At 25.2% G+C, this 20322-nt stretch overlaps 3 protein-coding genes across 3 annotated transcripts; 2 read left to right on the top strand and 1 right to left on the bottom strand.

Annotated features, from left to right (window-relative positions):
- Positions 1–2711: 2711 nt before the first annotated feature.
- On the top strand, positions 2712–5426 carry Phum_PHUM003350 (WD-repeat protein, putative; the record flags this gene model as incomplete). The annotated part of the gene is made up of 4 exons (XM_002422576.1): positions 2712–2968; positions 3258–3272; positions 3700–3889; positions 4128–5426. The coding sequence occupies 4 exons, from the start codon at positions 2712–2714 to the stop codon at positions 5424–5426; spliced, it is 1761 nt and encodes a 586-aa protein (XP_002422621.1).
- A 3653-nt stretch (positions 5427–9079) lies between these two features.
- Phum_PHUM003340 (uncharacterized protein) lies at positions 9080–9997 on the top strand (the record flags this gene model as incomplete). The annotated part of the gene is made up of 3 exons (XM_002422575.1): positions 9080–9421; positions 9489–9789; positions 9888–9997. The coding sequence occupies 3 exons, from the start codon at positions 9080–9082 to the stop codon at positions 9995–9997; spliced, it is 753 nt and encodes a 250-aa protein (XP_002422620.1).
- Positions 9998–11664: 1667 nt separating this feature from the next.
- Positions 11665–12750, bottom strand: Phum_PHUM003330 (uncharacterized protein; the record flags this gene model as incomplete). Its single annotated transcript, XM_002422574.1, has 2 exons — positions 11665–11669; positions 11760–12750. 2 exons carry the CDS (start codon positions 12748–12750, stop codon positions 11665–11667), a joined length of 996 nt encoding a protein of 331 aa, XP_002422619.1.
- Between the last annotated feature and the right edge of the window lie 7572 nt (positions 12751–20322).

Here is a 20322-nt window from a genome sequence, read left to right as displayed (position 1 = left end):
AAATACTAACCGAACCATGATGCTTGTTCTTCTGAAAAATTTAAATCTTCTGTTGATTTTAAAAGTTTTGGTATAACAATTGCAGGAAAAGCCAAAACTATTCCTAGATTCAAGAGAATCAAATTAATAGAGCTTACAGCCAAAATCTAAAATTTAAAAAGCATTTTTTTGTTTTTTTTTTTTTTTTATTTATTTAACTTCTTACAAAACTTACTAACCATAAATCGAGGGGTGGAAATTTAATAAATAAAAAAAAAAAAATTTATTAGTGTTAAGCATCTTCGTTAAATTTCTAAATTAGATAATAATAATAATAATAATAATATTGAGTACGTGCAGGGTAAAATAAATTTTAATTTATGTTAGATGGTGTAATATTTATATTTATGTAATTATTTAAATTTAATAATATTTTACACTGAAATAATTTTTAACCTCGTTAATTTTTTATTATTATTATTATTAAACAATTTAAAAATAATAATTTATTAGTTTTTTTTATAATAAAAAAAAAAAAAAAAAAAAATAAAAACAGTAAAAATATACTTACTTGAGCAAGAGCTGATCGAAATTTAAATTTTTCTTCTTCATCTTCTTCTTCTTTTGGCAATTCCACAATATTATCAAATGATTTTATTATTTCGACATTTTTTTTTTTACTTATTTTTCCATATAAATTTTCACATTCAATATCCATAATTTTTATTAATAATAATAATAATAAATAATTTTTTCAATTAAATAATATTCTTTCAAACCGGCATTATTATTATTATTATTTTTTTTTTCATTATAACCTTGGGTACCGGTTTGTAATGATTTATTGTGAATGTCACCTTAAACAAAAAAAAAAAATCTCTCAAATTTATTTTAAATTTAAAATTTAAATAAAATATAATTATTTTTATAATTTAAATATAAATCTCACTGTCATGAGAAAAATCATTAATTAATTTATTTATTTAAATAATAAATTGGTCAAGAAAGTTTGCGTTCAAGTTCAAAGTTCTGATGATAATTTAAAAAAAAAAAAAATTATTATTATTATGTTAATAATAATAATTTTAAATATTGTCTTTAAAATTTATAAATAAATTATTATTATTTTTTTTTTTAAATTAATTTGATTTAATAATAAGTAAAAATCAAATAATAAAAAAAAATAATAATAATAATTAAACATATTAACATTTACTTACCTTTAACAATAAAATTAATAATAATAATAATAATAATAATAATAATAATTTTTTAATAATTTATTTTTATTTCTTTACAGTTGAACGTTTCTACTACTGTTTTTACAATTCGAGAGTCCTTTAAAAAATGGGGCCAATAACTAACTCACCATATTTTAAATAATATATAATAACTAATTATTAAAAATTCAATATATATATATATATATATTGCAACATTTGCAAAATTACTATCTATTGTTGCTCAAAGGTAAATATCAAGGTTATATTATAAGGACTCTTTTTAATATAAATAATAATATAAAATTTGAAAGTAAAATAACAGGATGTTTGTATATATATTTTTTTTATATAACGAATAACTTGTTATTACTTAATCGTGATTTGTACACAAATAAAAATTTACGGGGGAGGGAGGGAGGAGAGGGGGGGAATTCAATTTAATTCGTTAAATTTTGCAAGAGTGTAAATAAATTTAAAAAAAAACAATTACAAATAATAAATTTTATTAAAAATTTTTGTTATGATTTAGTTTTATACATTCTGGATAAAATTTATTTAAATATAGACAAACCTAGTAAAAAAAGTAAGAAAAGTTTAAATTTTCTTTCTAAATTAATACATTTATATTGCATAACCGAATTTGATAAGGAAACCATGAAAATGATCGGTTGGGGAGGGGAGGGGAGGGGGGTCTTCTTACTTTTTAAGTTAATTTTTATTGACTAAAAGAAAAAGAAAATTTAGTGAAAATTTTCATTATTTTGTTTTATTTTACTTTATTTTTTTTTACTAGTTCTATAAGTTGAGTTAATTCGGAATTTTCCAAATTTGATGTTATTTACAAAAAAAATTTTTTTTAAGTTATGACTAATTATATGTTTTTTTTTTTTTTTTTGATGTAATACTTTAAGTAGAAAATTAAAAGAAATAAAAAATATTTTTAATTTCAGATCGAAATAATTAATCTATCTGGTAAAAATTGTTTTTTGTTTTTGAGTCAATACCGGCTTAAAATAAGTTGAATAATCTCATCTGGTCAAATTGTATTATTATTTACAAAGTCCTCCATTTGTTTTTTTTTTTTTTTTCGGTAAAGTACGTTTTAAAAATATAAATAATAAGTGGAAATTAACGATTTTGAGATTTAAAAAAGTATGATAAATTGATAGAGTTTTTTTTTTAATTAAGCAATTTAAATTTTTCATATTTAAACGGATTTCCTGCAGTAAAGAATATATTAAGATTAAAAAAATCCTTTGATCGCAAACGTTTTAAATTTATATTAATTGTGATGTGAAATTGTTAAATATTTTTTTTTTAAGGTCAGATTTAATGAAGGAAACTTTTAAAATTTTATTCGAAAATAATGCATTTAAAAAATTCTAGAAAAAAAAAAGAAATTGTAGTTTACAAAGTTTTTTTTTTTTAAATATTTATTTTGATTAACGTAGTTAAAAAAAAAATGCGCGCGCATTAAATATCTAGGCTTCTGCACAGTGTTACAATAAAATGGCGGTGCAGAATGATGGTGGGGGAAAAGATGAATTAAAAACACAGTTTATTACTAGAGAAGGAACTTATAGACTTCTAACAAATTCAGACTATTTAAGGCCAAATCGTGTAGGATATACAAATAATCAAGGAAATTCTTCGGTCCGAATTTCTTTCGTGACTTTACCAGATCCGAGCGGCAATGTTGACAATATTTGCTTCAACATTGGCAGAGAACTTTATGTTTATGTATATAAAGGCGTTAAGAAGGTAATGTAAAAATAAAATTTATTAAATAATAATTATTTCTAATGCTTCTTTAAAAAGTTTTTGTTTTTCTCTTTGGGATGTAAATTTGTTAATATTTATATAACCTAACCTGGATAAAAATAAGGTCAATCAGGGCAATCTGAAATTACCACTCCCCTTTCCTGCATTACCTGTTGGATTATCTAAATTGTATGCTGTAAATTATTTTTTGTTAATTGCCTTGTATGCTATCATAAATTTAAAGACTGTTACTTTCAGATAGGGAAAAAACCAACATTATTCAAAAACTTTAAGGCCTAAACATTTCTTGTTTTGAATTTTAAATGTTTTGTTTTCATTTCATAAAAATTACTTTTTTCTTTTTTTTTTTAAGTAAATTTCATGGTAAAACTGTAAAAATTTTTTTAAAATATTAAAATAAATTAATTTTAAAATTATTCTTTTTTTTGATTTTAACTAATTTTTATTCAAAATAATTTTTTTTGGGTGTTATGTGAAAAAATTTGTATTGTCAATAAGTTATCATTGAAATATCTTTGAACAAGTTACATGATAAGATAATGTTGTTGTTTGTTTATTTTGTGTCATGTAGGATTTTTTAAAAGGCAGTTTTATGATATTTTCATGTTCAACATTAACGAAAACAAAACTTTTCATAATTAAATTTTTAATTTTTTTTTTTTTTTTTTATTTACTCAATTTTAATATAGATTATTATTATTATTATTTTTTAGAGATACCCAACGGCAGATCTTCCAAAGCCTGTTGAAAAAAAAATGTATAAAGGTATTAATCCTACCTGCCATGACTTCAATGCAATAAATGCCACAGCTGATAGTGCCTCACTTCTAGTTGGATTTTCAACTGGCCAAATTCAACTAATTGATCCTATAAAAAAAGAACTGAGCAAACTATATAATGAAGAGGTAATTATTGAAATATTTTTTAATGGGTTTGTAGTTGATTTTTTTTTTTTTTTTTTAGTTAGTAGTAAACATACATTTTTTAATATTTACAAAACTTTTGTACTTAAAAGGCTAGAAATATATTGAAGTGATAACACCAAATACCGTTTAACATTTATAGTCAAACCTTTGATTTTTATTATTCATAAAACTCGACTCAAGTCAAGGTTAATAATAATTATGTTGTAAATAATTTCAGAGATTAATAGACAAAACAAAAGTGACCTGCATTAAATGGGTGCCTGGATCACAAAATCTATTTGTTGTTTCTCATAGCAGCGGTCAACTCTATCTTTACAATGAAGAGTTACCTTGTGGTATAACTCCGCCTCATTACCAGCCGTTTAAAAACGGTGAAGGATTCACGGTGCACACGTGCAAAACGAAAAGCACTCGAAACCCTTTATACAGATGGGTAATCGGGTCGGACGGATGTTGTATAAATGAATTTGCCTTTTCTCCGTGTGGAGTACATTTAGCTATAGTGTCACAAGATGGATTTCTGCGGGTTTTCCAATACGATAAAATGGAATTGGAAGGTATTGCCAGGAGTTATTTCGGGGGGTTTTTATGTGTTTGCTGGTCTCCGGATGGTAGGTATGTCGTAGTGGGAGGGGAGGACGATTTGGTAACCGTTTGGAGCTTCCACGAAAGGAGGGTCGTGGCTCGAGGTCAAGGACATCGGAGTTGGGTAAGCGTCGTCGCTTTTGATCCCTACACGACGTCGTACGGAGAGAAAGACACGGTTGATTTTAGCGGAGGATCCGACGACGAATCGCAATCCCAAGTTTATCATAATCATATTGGTAGTTGTAACTTTTCCACTGGAAATACTCGTAACCGTAATTCCTCAAATTCCGAAGTTAATCGAATAAGTGCTGCTACTTGTTACCGTCTCGGTTCCGTGGGGCAAGACACTCAATTGTGTTTTTGGGACATCACCGAAGATGTTCTTAGGCAACCGGTTTGCTCAAAACAAAGAACTAGTATATTTTCATCGTGTGCGGGCGATCCAGGAATAATAAGTGGAAACGGTTCAGCGTCGAAGCTTAACGTCAGTTCCTCGGTAAAGTGCAATAACGTGTCATCCCATAAAGAACCCAACGCGGACGTACCAGTTTTTAATCATTCAAATACATCAATTACCCAAAGGTTAGCCGGTTTCGGTTTCGGCGACAGAAAAGAAAGTACTTCGTTACATAAAAGAAACTTGAGTCAAATATCTAAAAATGCTTGCGCGATCGGTGATAAAAATAGTTGGAAAGGAGGGGTGTCATCGAATAAAAGTTGCTACGACGATCCGATTAAGCTCATTGGAACGAATGCGTGTCCAAGATTTGACGAATGTCCCGTTCTGGAGCCTCTCATATGTAAAAAAATCGCACACGAGAGGTTGTCTGCTCTCGTGTTTAGGGAAGACTGTTTCGTAACAGCTTGTCAAGATGGCTACGTCTACACTTGGGCTAGGCCCGGTAAAATGGTAAATTTTTTTATTTAATCCTTTAACAAGTGGAAAAAAATTTTGATTTTTTTTTTTTTTTTTTTTTTGTTTTTAGGGTATGTCCTCGATGATCGCTTCTAGTCCGAACAATGTTAACGCCGTTGTTGGGCAAACAATAGATCGAGGACCGGGAAGTACCGTGGTATAGTGGCCAAAATCTAAGTCGTCATGAAACCAAAATTCGTGGTTCGATGCAAAAAAAAAAAAACAAAAAACATACAACTGAAGTGAAATTATTACGATATACTACTACTACTACTACTACTACTACTACTACACCCAACCAATGACCGGAAATTAATGAATTAAAAATTCCAAAAAAAAAAAAATGATTCTCTAAAATTTACTTTTGACATCCATAAACAAATAATTAAAATTATTTTTCATTTTAATATTAACGGTTAAAAAAAATGAAATAGTGTGTGTGTGTGTGTGTTTGATTTGCATTCTGCCACGGTTATGGTAATGGTAAATATAAACAAATGTAGCAATAGTTGGAAATTATATTAATAACAAAAAAAAAAAAATGGAAAAAGAAAAAAACTATTATTATTATTATTATTATTATTATTATTATTATTTTTGAATTTAAGGGCATGTAGAATAATAAATAATAAATGGGGCAAAAAGGCCAAAAGAAAATAAAAAAAAAAGAAAAAAAATTATTTTATTTTATTTTTATTTTTTAATTTAATTTAATTGTTCTCTATCATTGGAAATTGTGTTTAATGAAAATTTATTTTTATTATTATTATTATTGTTATTATTATTATTATTATTATTATTATTATTATTATTATTATTATTATTATTATTATTATTATTATTATTATTATTATTAATATTCCTAGTCATTTTTTTTGTTTAGTTGGGACAGGGTTTTGTTTTTTTTTTTTTTTTTTTTTTTTTTTGTTTAGTAAATTAATAATAATAATAATAATAATGATTTATTAATTTTTTTTTCGATTATATAATTGTAATATTTTTGTTTTGTTTATTTTTTTCTTCTTTATTTATTTATTAGTTATTAATACTGGTCAAAGTGTTAAATAAGAAAATATTCGGGACTATTTTTTAAATGGTGAAAGAAAATAATAATAATAATAATAATAATAATAATTAAAATGAAGTTTATTTAATTTTTATTTTTCAAACCATTTATATAATTTGTCTCAAATATTTTTTTTTTTTTTGTTTAATAAAACCTATGTATATTATTAAAATAATAAATAAATAAATAAATTGTTCACATTATAAAGAATAAAAGAAGAAAGCCTTACCAAAAGTTATAATTTTAGTTATTAGTAATAATAATAATGATAATAATAATAATAATAATAATTTGATGAGTTTTGTTATTTAAAATTGATCATATTGTTTTTTTTTTTTTTTTGTAATGTGATCAAATAAAACAATTGTGATTATTTTTTTTTTTTTTTTTTTTTGTTTAAAATTTGAGTTTTTACTTGGTAGTAAAATAAATTAATATATAATGTTTTTTTTAATTAATTTAATATATTTTTTTTGTAAAATATATGTTTATGAAACATAAATATAAACACACATAAATTAATGTTTGTTTGTTAAAAAAAATAAATTTTTTTTCGACAGTAATCGTAAAAATTAGGTTCGTGACGTAAAAAAAAAAAAAAAATATTAAAACGAACTTGTGCTACTGCTACTACTACTACTTTTAAAACCTGACAAAATATTATTATTTTTTTTATTATAATAATTGACTTCAACTACCGTCATCTGTATGTATTTAACACCAATTTAACAAATCCCGGTTTTTTTTTTTTTTTTTTTTTTTTTTTGTTTTGTACATTTATTATTTTATTAATATAAATGTAAAACTGTGTTGTCGACATTTTGTCAATGATGGAAGGAAGGAAAAAAAATGATTTAAATAATATATTTATTATTATTTATTTTAATAAATGGCCCATTATGTGCATTTTTTGTTTAATAAAAAATAAAGAAAGAAAGAAACGTTCCATTTTTTTTAATTTTTTTTTTTTTTTTTGGAAAAATATCATAAGAGGGAAAAGATTTTAAACCGATACAACTATTACAACAATAATATTATATATTTATATATAACAATATATTTATATATTTCCACAATAATAATAATAATAACAATAATAATAATTAAAAATTGTTTTTTTTTTTTTTCCAAAACACAAACAAACTTTTGTCAAAATTTATTATTATTATTATTCTCTTTTTTTGTTATTTTAAATATTTAAAGGGTTTCTTTGGACAATTATTAATTTATTTTATATTATTTCCATTTATAAAAAATTGTATTTTTATTATTATTATTATGTTTTTATTATTTTTTGTAAAATAATTCAAAACCAGAATATTTAATATCATTTAAAAAAAAAAAAAAAAAGTTGTTTTAATTTAGTTTATGTAATGATAAACGTAATTTTTTTTTTTATAAATAATATTCTAATTTTATATTAAAAAGTAGAAAAAAAAAAAAGAAAAAAAAAATAAATAAATAAATAAAATAAAATAAAATGATTCCTTATTTTAATAACAAGGAATAGAACAGTCAAAAAAAAAAAAAAAAAAATTGATCAGAAAATTATTTGACTCTTATTATTATTATTATTATTATTTTATTTAAATAATATTTTAAACTTTCTTAACATTCAAATGTAATAATTTATGATTAATAAAATACTTAATAATTATAATAAAGAAATATTAAATAAATTATTTAAAAAAAAAAAAATGGCTGAATAGTTAGTAAACATCAATTTTAAATGAATTTTGTTTTTTTTTCATTATTTATTTCATAAACAAAATGTAATTTTATTTGTTAATAAATTTAATAAATAATGTTTTTTTTTATTATTTTAATTATTTGTTGATTGTAAATTATTTTATTATTTAAAAATTAAAAAATAAAAAATGTAATTTATAACAGAGTCATTTAGTTTTCTGAACATTCTGAAAATTTTCATTAAAAATAAATAATTAAATAAATTGTGAGAGAGAGAGAGAGAGAGCTTTATTATTATTATTATTATTTTATCAAGGATTAATTAACATAAATTTTTATTTTAAATTTAAAAAAAAAAAATAAAATAAAAGGGAAAAAATATTTTGCCAAAAATACTGTTAATGTTGTAAATTTCTACAAAGAAATATGTAGCAAATAATATTGTTGAGGGTTTTGTGTACAATTTAATTTAGATTTATTATATAAATTTATCATTTAATAAATAGTTTTTGTTATATATATAAATATATATTAAAAAAAAAAAATTACTTTTATCAATTAATAATAAATTTATTAAAACTTACTCTTTCAATTTTTTTTCTTATATTTTTCTTGTGTTGTTTTAAATAAAAATTTCATCCATTCAAAATTTTTTTTTTAATATTTATTTTGTATTACGCACTTAGTAATTGTTTTTTTTTACAAATTAATTAAAAAATTTTAAAACTAAATCATTATTTTTTAATGTAAACTAAAAGATACATTTTAATATTTAATTATCATCAATTTGAAATGTGTATAAGTTATCCATTAGTTTTTTATTGGCGGGAAAATACGTTAGACGACGTGGCACGAGAATAACGTCCAAAGTGGAACATAGAAGACACATGTACCGTATTCAAAGTCAGTAATGGATCGTGTTATTATCGAGAATGAAAAAGAAATTTATAAAATGGATGAAGACGATGAAGACGTAGATGAAAAAAATAAAAGTAATGCACAATTAGCTGATGCATTATCAAAAGTTCTTCGGATGTCGAAAAAAAAAAAACATGGGAAATCCATAGTTTTGTCAAAGGCTAAATTATACTCGGATAAAGAAGAAAAATTAAAGAAAAAAAATTATGATTTTGAAATCGAACCGGATGCTAATACTACAGACGATAAAAAAGAAAATATTATTATTGATAATATTCACGAAGAAAATGATATTAAGCCGGAAAAAAACACTTTAAGAAAAAATTTTATCAAGGTAAAAAATTTGTATAGTATTTTTTAAATTTCCTCTTGCATTAATTTCAAAATTTGCTTTTGTTTAGAAAAAAGAAAAAATTAACAGGGGTAGACTTAAACCGTCACCATTGGATAGAGACAAAGAAAAACCATTAATGAAAATTGCATTGAAAGGAGTTGTTCAATTATTTAATGCCATCAAACAACAACAATCCACGATTAATAAAGAAATTTGCAAACCTGGTATTACAGAGGGAAAAAAAGAAAAAATATTAAAAAATATTGATAAAAAAACATTTTTAGATGTTTTAAAAGGAAATAATATTAGTAATAGCAGTAATGGAATCAAAGAATCGGATGCAAACATTTCAGAGGATAAAATAGTAAGTTTGTTTTCGTTTTTTTTTCAACATTTAATATTAAAAAAATAATTTTTAAACTTTGTGTTTATATCTAATATAAATTTTATTGTAATTTTCAGAAAGAAGAAATACAAGAGGAGGAACCTGCATGGCAAGTTTTAAGAGATGATTTTATGATGGATGCAAAATTAAAAGACTGGGATAAAAAGGATATAGAGGTTGTAGATGAGTAATTATTTTCATTTTTTTTTCGCATAAACAATTTTCAAAACTTTTAAGTAAATTTTTTATATTTTTAATCACACAAAATTTACACAATTATTAATTTTATTTTACAATCTTTATTTAATTTGTTTTTTTTTTTTACATTTGTACATACAATTTTTCGTAATTAAAAACGATGATAATTAAGAATTTTCATAAAATTTTTTAGTTCGTTTATTTAAAAAAAAAAAAAAAAATTACAGTTGACTACATGAACTATTTTTTTAATGCCCATTTACTAGAACAAAAAACATTTTATTTTCCTACATGAGTTTTTCCCCCCCAAAAAAAAAAAAAACATTAAAATTTTTCATTACAATCATCGTTTAATTAAATCCACATATATAATTTAAAATAAATATAATTAATTTATTATTTTCATATAAACTATTTTCTAATATATATATTAAGTTTTATTATTAAACATTTGAGAAGAAAAAAAATTAATATATTATTATTTCTAAATATAATATATAATATTTATTTGCAAACTGAGATCATTTGTCAAGTGTTAAACACTTATAGACTAGAAAAAATGTTTGCAATACTAATTTCTGACTAGATTTCACTCAAATTCTTTCATTAATTTTTTTTTTTATCGAAAGATATTTAATTATAATTTAAATTTATAATTATACTATTTACATTTAATTTACATTTCTTTCAATTTATAATATATATATATATATATATATACAAATATTATTTTTCTACTTTCGGTTTAACTGTTACAAAAAAATTTATTATTATTATCAAATGATTAACATTAATTATAATTCAAAGTAAGGAGATAATAATTTTTTTTTTAAAAATGGCACAATTATTCACGTTATGAGGGAAAAAAAATTGATTTGTTAAAACAACAACAACAATAAATGTTTTTTTTTTACTGGCCATTGTCCCAGAAGAAAATTGTAATTTAATTAAAAAGTGTGATTAAAAACAAATTGAAATTTTCCGCCATTTTAATTAATTTTTTTTATATCAAATTAAGTATCTGTCGGCTACATTTATACTAACTTACATAAATTATTTACATTTATTTATTTATACATAAGTTTCTGTGACTAGATTCGATTTTTTAATTTGTAAAACAAAAAAAATTTATGCACGAAATTTATTTCATGTTCTAAATTTTTTTTTTTTTTTTTTAATCCACCGGGATATAAATTAAATAAATAATTTTTTTCGACTAGATTATCATGACTAGAAAATAATTATTATTATTATTATCTTTGGTTTATTTTAATTAAATTAAATGTGACTAGATTTTTTTTTGACACGTTTGAAAAAAAAAAATTTATTTGATAAATAAATAAACTGAAAGGTTTTTTTTTTGTTGGGGGGGAGGCGAGGGATTCAATAACAAAATGTCTGCCAAATTAATTAATAATGAATTATTTAAATAATTTTGAAGAAGGCACTTAAAAAAATTAATAAGCTCGAATTATTTATTAATATTTAAAAAATGTTTTCCAGAAAACTTTCAGTTAAAAAAAAAAAAAAATATTCGTTAGACTAGGTTTGACTAGAAATTGTTAATTTTTTTTAATGACTAGATTTTTTATAATGACTAGATTGTTTCTTTTTGTTGACTAGAATATTGTGTCTCGTTAACACGCGTCGATGAACATGATCAACCTGAATAAGGTACAAGAGGGAAAAAATATTGATCATGACGATTACCGCGGGGACCCCATAAAGGGGGTAGAAAAAACTGTTGTCAATTACCTGGTTGTGGTATGTTGGTATTCGAGTCGAAATTACAAAATGATTCCACCGGTACCGGAAGTTCCGTTGAATTTTGATGGGTTTCCATGTGCTTTCTAAGGTAAGCTTGCCTTTTGAATCGTTTATTGCATAGATGACAGGCAAAGGGAATGTCATCGTCGGACGTACTGTTTTCCTGTTCTTCCTGCGATGTTTTCTTATCGAGATTTAAACCCGAGGAAAAGTTTTTTGTAACTCCTCTCGGTTTGTGCCACCTACGATGCGATGCTAAATTTGCCGGACAGTTGAATACTTTGTCGCATTCGGGACACCTGTAGTCGACGTGTACTATTCTCGAACACCTATGTTGTGCTAATGCGAATGCATCCTCGTACATTTCCTTACAAAGCCTACAAATGTAATCTCCAATTTTATTTTCTATTTTTGCTAATTCGGCTTTAGCTTCTTCGGTAACTTCCACCAAATTGAATGCCGGATCTATGTCACCCTTTCGAACGACCAACGGCGGTTCGTCATCTCGCAATTCTCTTATTATCGTACCCGATACCGGTGACGTTTTCTCTTCGTCAAAATTTAATTTTCTTACCGCCTTGTGTCTTTTATGTTGTAATTTTATTTTCTTCGCATTCGAGTCTTGTCCTAAAGGTGTCAAACAATTTGAAAATTTTCCCTCTTTTTTTTTCGTCTGAGACGGAGATGATGGTGACGGAGTCGACGGCGGCGTGATCGGTGTGGACGGTTTAAATGATAGATCCAAAGCAACTTCCGTTGACAGATCGGTTGCAGGCAGATCGTGATATCGCAGGAAATCGTTGTCTCTCGTTTTGTATGCGGCAAACATTGAATTGCTGTTGTGAAAAAATAAAGATGGATAATAACTGGAATCATTGATGGTTGACGATCCGGCAAAATCTAAATTTCGATCTTTGCAAAACTGCGATACGTGTGCCATTGAAAACATGTGTCTGGCAAGAGTAAATTCTCTTGGCATTATCATTGATGACCGATTTCAATGGATACTTTGATCTTATTCTATCATCGAATAGTAGTCACGCACGTTGTTTCCGCGTTGTTATCAAAAACCCACGACCCGAATATTACCGGTAAACACCACGTAACCTACAAGTCCGCGTGGTGCGACTATACTGTTGAATACTGTCATCGCGTACGTTTCTGTTGCTGTGTAACGAGTGCTTCGTTTGCGCCGGAAGGAAGAGATTTTATAACATTTGCCCACCAATTGTAAAACATTTTTTTTTTCGCCCATGAATAACAAACAGTACGATTATTTTCATTTTTAAACGTTCCAACTTCTCTCCATGTATTTCACGTGGTTCAGCCTTCCTCATAGGGGATGACACTCCGCCTTTCTCATTGGTCGATTACTTTTTACTATATTTATCTTATGCAGTAATGAAAAATTTTCTATGTTTAGCTATGGAGGTGAGGAGGGGAGGGGAGGGGTAAAATTTTTTATATATTATTTATTTATTTTAACACGTAACAAATATTTTTATATACCTACATAATATTTTTTTTTTTTTTTTTTTTTTGGGAGGAGAGGGAAGAGAGGGGTATTTCAATATCGTGATTATTCCTGATATGTCTTAAATTAAATATTTCCATCATTTTCCATTTTCTATATTTAAAAATAAAATGTTGCGATTTCACATATACATTATTAAATAATAAATTTATTAAATTCCAATTGAATTTGTTCGATAGTAATTGAAAGAAATTGATTGCTTTGGGGTAAATAAATAAATAAAAAAAAAATTGAATTTCAGGTTTAATTTTTTTTTTAAAATCGTAATAAGTATTATTATTATTATTATTATTATTTAATAAATTTTCAAGTGACTAAGAAAATTATTTAATAGAAAAATTTACAATTTGGTAATACGTCATACAAATATCACATCACTTAGTAATAATAATAATGTTTTATAAATAATTTATTTATTTTTATTTACACATTTGAAACCGTTTTTAAACAATTTTGTTTTGTTTAATAATTTAAATGAATAATAATAATAATAATAAAATTATATTTGAACTTTAGAATGATTGTTTTCATTAAAAGATTGACTCAACATGAATCAGTCAGTCAGTCTCACTGCTAATTTTTTTTCCCCAATTATTATTATTATTATTATTTGAATATTTTTTTAATGATAAATTTAACGTTTATACCCGTACGCATAAAAATTTACCCTCCCTCCCTACCCCCCCGTAGACACTTGAAAACATCTCGTAAAAAAAAAAAAAAATATTTCCGCATTATAATTTTTGTATTATGATAATGTGACCGACCCGCATGGGTCCTGATGGTGCTGCACCACCACCTTGACCTTGAATAAAGGTTTCGTCAAGTGCCATTGAATTCTTATCGAAAAAGAAAACCCGCATTTTCATGGATTTTATTCATCTTGGGAATAACCTCACGTGGAAATTTCCACATACCTATTTCTCCCATCGCTATTTTAACCAGCCATTATTGTTTTGCCAAATTACTTTTTTTTTTAAATTCATTCAACTTTCCATATTCTAATCAATTACAATTTTTTTTTTCTTTAATTACCATTGTAAACATTATATTTCAATCTCGAAAATTATTATTATTATCATCATTTTTTCTTACTGGAAAAAATTGAGATTATACAGACGATCACATCGTCCCACATAGTGCAATTTCCTGGATGGTTTCTTCTTTTAGGTTCTTCAAAATCTTCTTTAAATTTCCTTTCATTGAATGTGGTGGCATGGCTCCCAGTGCTCCCACAATGACCGTACTTCCCCCCACATCCTCCTTCCTTCACCCTTTTGTCTGCTTCTTTGGCTGTCTGGTGTTTTTTTCCGCATTACGTCTCGGGATGATATCCGGTTTGTTGGCTGGCACAGTTCTGTTAGTGTGGATTTGAATCTCTAAATATTCATGTTTTGCCAATATCGAACAACCGGAAATGAAGTTTTCGATTGTTTCCGACTGCGATTGACAAATTCGCCTCATATCATCTTGACGGACTTTGAGAATTACCTTCTCATAGTTATGAGTCTTGTGTTATTATTATTATTATTATTATCATTATATTTTTGTGGTGTGATAATTGATTCGCATGAATCACTGTCTATTATTATTATTATTATTATTATTATATATATTTACAAAAAAAAAAAAATATTGTGTGAACCATATAATCCGATTACCAAAAATATTTAATAGTATATATATATTGAAAGCTTCGACTACAATTATAATAGAATAATAATAATAATAATAATAATAATAATAATAATAATAATAATAATAATAATAATATTCTCTTATCGGGAAAAAAAAAAAAAATCTTTTAAAATCCTATCAAAAAATCAATAACGATTTACTCATCATGTTCGGAATCCTTTTGATGTTACTTACAACAAAATAATATTGTATTGAGATTACGAAGAAAAACTCGTTGGAAAACTCTTTATATTATTATTATTATTATTATTATTTTCTTTTTTCTCCCTTTTACTTTGACACTTTTATTTTTTTTCAGATAACGGCCTTATAATAAATCAAAAATATGTGTGTGTTCAAAAAATTATTATTATTATTATTTTAAAAAATTTACACACGCATTTGTCCTGTTTTGATATCATCCTGTCATTAAAAATAATTACGGATACGGATGTACGTAACGGATGGTTTTAATGAGAGAGAGAGAGAGAGAGAGAGAGAGAGAGAGAGAGAGGAAGAGAAAGAGAGAGTAATAAAATTACACATTAATCAAAGGAATGAAAATTTTCCGAACGAAAAAAAAAAATACATTTCCTGTTTTGACCATAACAGTTTTATAATAAATAATCAATAATTTTCGTGCACGAATATTATTACATACACACATCATTATTATCATCATTATCATTATTATTATTAATAAACGGATTTTTTTTTTAAATATGGAATATGGTCCGGCAGCTGTTTTTACAAAAAAAAAAAAAAAAAAAAAAAAAACAAAACTTCCCTTTAAAAATTTAAGTGTTCGGTCACGCATGACGAATCAACTGTGGAAAATTCATCCCTATAAATATAATAATAATAATACTGATAATTTATAAAACAGACGTCGTGAATGTTATATCATTTCCTTTCAGGTGATCAATTAGTATTATAAATAATTTACAACCCTCGTTAATTAATCTTTTTATTTTCACGCCCGACCACCGACTAACTCTTTTCTTATATTAATAATAATAATAATAATAATAATAATAATAATAATAATAATAATAATCAATCAATCCAAGATCAATAATTTTATTATTATTTATTATATAATGTATTTGGACGATATGAATGTTTTGTTTTAGTAAGACGAAATTGTTCGAGCAGATGTTTGATCAAAAAAACCCCTCACCCCCCTGATAAAAATCACAACGTTTTCCCTTTCGGTCATTTGGGGGAAGGGTGGAGGGAGTAGGGGGAGGGAGATGCTGGAAAAAAAAATTTCTTTTATTCGTATATAATTTTATTAGTGGAAAACCTCCGTTTACTTTTTTATAAGGAAAAACCGGATTCAATATTTTTAAATCTTCCTATTCTATGACCGAAAGGAAGGAAGGAAGTGGAAATTTTAACAAAAGAAAATCACTTGCAAGAATCAAACCCGAGGAAGAAAAAGAAAAAAAAAACATCCTCTCTTCCGTCACACAAAAATTTCTTTTATTATTATTATTATTATTATTCTTATCCATCCCTCTTCTTTTAATGGTCGCGATGCAGGTGAACCAACTCAAAGTGCATATTTTTATTTACGTCATCGTGATTTTAACTTAAGACGTCATACGTCATTATCTTATGCACCTTTACACACAAACACACACCTTCCCTTTTTCTTTTTATTTGTAAAAACATCTTATGACGTCATTTTTACTACCCTAAACATCTTATTCAATGAACAATAAAAAAAAAAACAAATTTTTTTTTCAATGAAATTTATTTATTTTCTCTATTATTTTGTTTATATTTTTTTTTTTTATATTCGTTTAATCTTGTGAAAAACTATAATAATAATAATAATAATAATAATAATTTAAGAGTGAAAATAATAATAATAATAAGAATTCATGTCATTGAATATTAAATCCTTTTTTAACGTATTAAATTTTTTTTTTTTTTAGGTTTTTAATAAAAAATTGTGTCCCGAAGGAAGAAAAAAATGTCACCCCCCATATTGTTTATAAAAAATTTTTTTTTTTTACATGGAAAACATTATCTGCATAAATATTAAATTTTGTGCGCCAAAATTTATTTACTTGTGACGCGTTTTTTTTTTTTTTAATTTATGTTTACTTATTAATTCGATCCCTTAAATATATTTATAACATAAGTTAAACATATAAAAATGTGACGTGATAGATGTGTGTAAAAGTTAAATGTGGGTCGAAAAAATCAAAATTTAAGAGCAATAACAACAACAACAACAGCATCCATAGGGATATTTAGGGATACAACACCCTGCCTCATACCATACCCCTAGACAGCTGATCACTCGCGTGCCTATTTTACTATATTCATTTATATAAATTCAATTCAACTTAAATAAAAAAAATTATTCATTTACCAAAGTATAATTTTTTTTTTTTTTGCAGCTGCAACGTTTGTCTTATAATAATAATAATAATAATTTTTAATATAATATGTTTTTAAATTCGAATAAATAATTTTTTTTTTGTTAGTTTTTCTCCTGCTATTATTATTATTATTATTATAAAAAATTTTTCCGAAATTTTAATAAATTTTTATTGTGTTCGAAGGGTTGTTGTTGTTGTTGTTTACTTGAAATTTTGTTTTTGTACAAAAAAAAAATATTTTGAACCTTTTTAATACTTACTCACATCCTTATAGACTCTTATTATTATTATTATACAATTTTTTTAATAATAATATTTCGCTGACGTCATTTAAAAAAAAAATTAAATTTTGCAAATTGTTATTTCTTTAAAAAATGATATGATATATTTTTAAATGGTCAAATTATCATTATCATTATTATTATTATTATTATTATTATTATTATTATTATTGTTGTTGTTGTTGTTTATCACGAGGTTGTTTGAGGTATTGAAAACAAATAATGTTTGATAGAAAATGTGCAGTTGTGAGCCAAAAAACAAAATTTCAACTCTTTTCATCTGCTCTTGATTCGTATGCAGAAGGTTGGGCTGGTGTTGGTGGTTATTATCATTATTATTATTTGGTTTGATTTTTCCTCGTGCCACGCACCCGTAATACTACATTACAAAACAAAATAAAGAAAGGAGAATTTAAAGTAGAAAAAAAAAAAAAAGAGGGAAAAAAATATAGAGTAGAAGTGTTTTTATCTGGAGGGGCGTATTTCACCTGGATGAAGCCAGAAAGAGAGAGAGAGAGAGGAGAGACGCACACGTCACAAGCCAGGTGTGTATGTTATCCAGAAGTTGATTCAGCACAATGGGATACCGGACAAAAGGTTTTTTTTTTTTTTTTTTTTTAATTTTTAATGCAAAAAAAGGGGTTCATATTTATCTTTTTTTTTCTCTCTCCCTTAAACTTTTAGGGATGTTTATAATTTAAACATGATTGTAAGTTTTTTCATTGTGTTTAAAAAAAAAAAAAAAAAAATTTTAGCTTTCTTTCTATTTTAAAAACTATTGTTTTCTTTCAAAAGGGTTGCAATGGTATTTGTTACAAATATCAAAAAAAATTTTTTCGACGACGACTCCAAAAAAAATATTTTTATGTATCATCCCCCCCACAAAACTTATTCGAGAAATTCGGGATTCATTGAACATCCATTGACCTCCCTACAATTATTTAAACTCATCCCCGAAATTTTTTTATTTATTTAAGTATTTGTCAACTCCATTTAAACGTCTTCCCCATCCCCTCCTCCTTCCTCCATCCTCCCTCCACCCCTCCCATCCTACACCCCCCTAAAATAAATTCTAAATTTGATTTTTTAAAAGTATTAATGTCGTTAAATTAATTTTAAAATAGGTAATTTGTTGTCCTTTTCTTTTGTATAAAAATTACATGAATGAATGAATATGTATTTAGCCTACCCCCCCTCCCGCCCCTCCCCCCGCATTTAAACTTTAAATAATTTTTATTTATTTCAGGGCTATTAAGAAAAGAAAAAAGAAAAGAAAAAAGAAAACTTTGAAATGACATTTGTCAAGTGGTAATAACAAAAGATTTCAACCATAAACCATCTCTCTCTATAGAAAAACCTACAACTTGTCAACAAGAATAACAGAAACAAGAAAAAAGGCGGTAATAATTGATGGTAAACAAATAATATCATCATCTGCTACAGCCTGTAATTGTCAGGTACACTACTAAAACCACGATCGGTAATTGTTCTCAGGTGCGTATATACACATATCGCAGTTTTATTATATTTTTTTTTTTTTTTTAACAATGATCGAGGGTTTAATTCAAGAGAAATCCAATTAATAAATCACTCGTTTTTGTGGGGGGATGGGAGGGGGAGGGGAATACGATGTAACACGATATTAATACTCTTAAGAGAGTGAGAGACCGTACTTTTTAAATTTTTCACAAAACCCAAAATCTTTTGTCGTTTCATCGAAACAATTTATTTTTTGCAAAATCAATATGGTACCCCCTCCCCTCCCCAAAAAAGAAGAAAATTCTCTCGAGAACGTAATAATAATAATAATAATAATAATTGGGGTTAATATTAAAAGAGTGGTAGACCATAAAATTGAGATGATAGTTCATCATCATCATCATCATCATCGTGTTTTTCCTCCCTTAAAGGGGGTGCTAAATGAAAGCGTGGAGCGAGTAATTAGACGATTATCCACATTAAAAACCTACAAACATCTGCAATTTAATAATAATGATAATAATAATAATAATAATAATCGATATAATCAATTAATCAATATTTGAGTTTTACAAAAAAAAAAAACAAAATTAAAGGAAAAAATTTAAATTATTAACAATTTTTTTAACAATGTTAACAACCATTATTGGTTTTTTTTTCGAGGGGGGGGAAGGGGGAGAATACAAAAAGGTTTTAGTTACTTACCTTTTTATACGACGACCTTACCGACAGGATTATTTTTTTTTTCATCTCCCTCCTCTCCTCACGTATGAAATCCTCTCGTTTTCAAAGAAGTTATTACATTACTTTCTTATGTTATTTTTGATCAGCTTACTTATAAACCTTTTTCCCTTACTTACTTTCCTTTTTTCTTCTGTGAACCCTCAAAAGGAATGGTTTTAATAAAAAAAAAAAAAATTCATTCTTTCGAACTAACCATTCATTCATCCCTGTATAATAATAATAATAATTTTAAATCGCGATTATCAATATTTAATACCTGTTGAATTTTCCTTTTTGCATAATCAATAATTTATTATAAACTTTTTTATATTTTTTACATAAAAAAAATAATTTTGGAAAATTGTAAAGGAAAAAAAAATGACTCAGACAAGAATAAAAAAAAAAAAAAAGTTTTCCCTCCCGTGTTGAGTTATTTTCCATCCCCCCATGAAAAAAGAAAA

The sequence above is a fragment of the Pediculus humanus genome, genomic scaffold, assembly GCF_000006295.1.
Source record: "Pediculus humanus corporis 1103172107363 genomic scaffold, whole genome shotgun sequence".
NCBI classification, from domain to species: domain Eukaryota; kingdom Metazoa; phylum Arthropoda; class Insecta; order Psocodea; family Pediculidae; genus Pediculus; species Pediculus humanus.
Note: the sequence above shows the minus strand (reverse complement) of the source record. Positions and strands in the feature narration are given on the sequence as shown.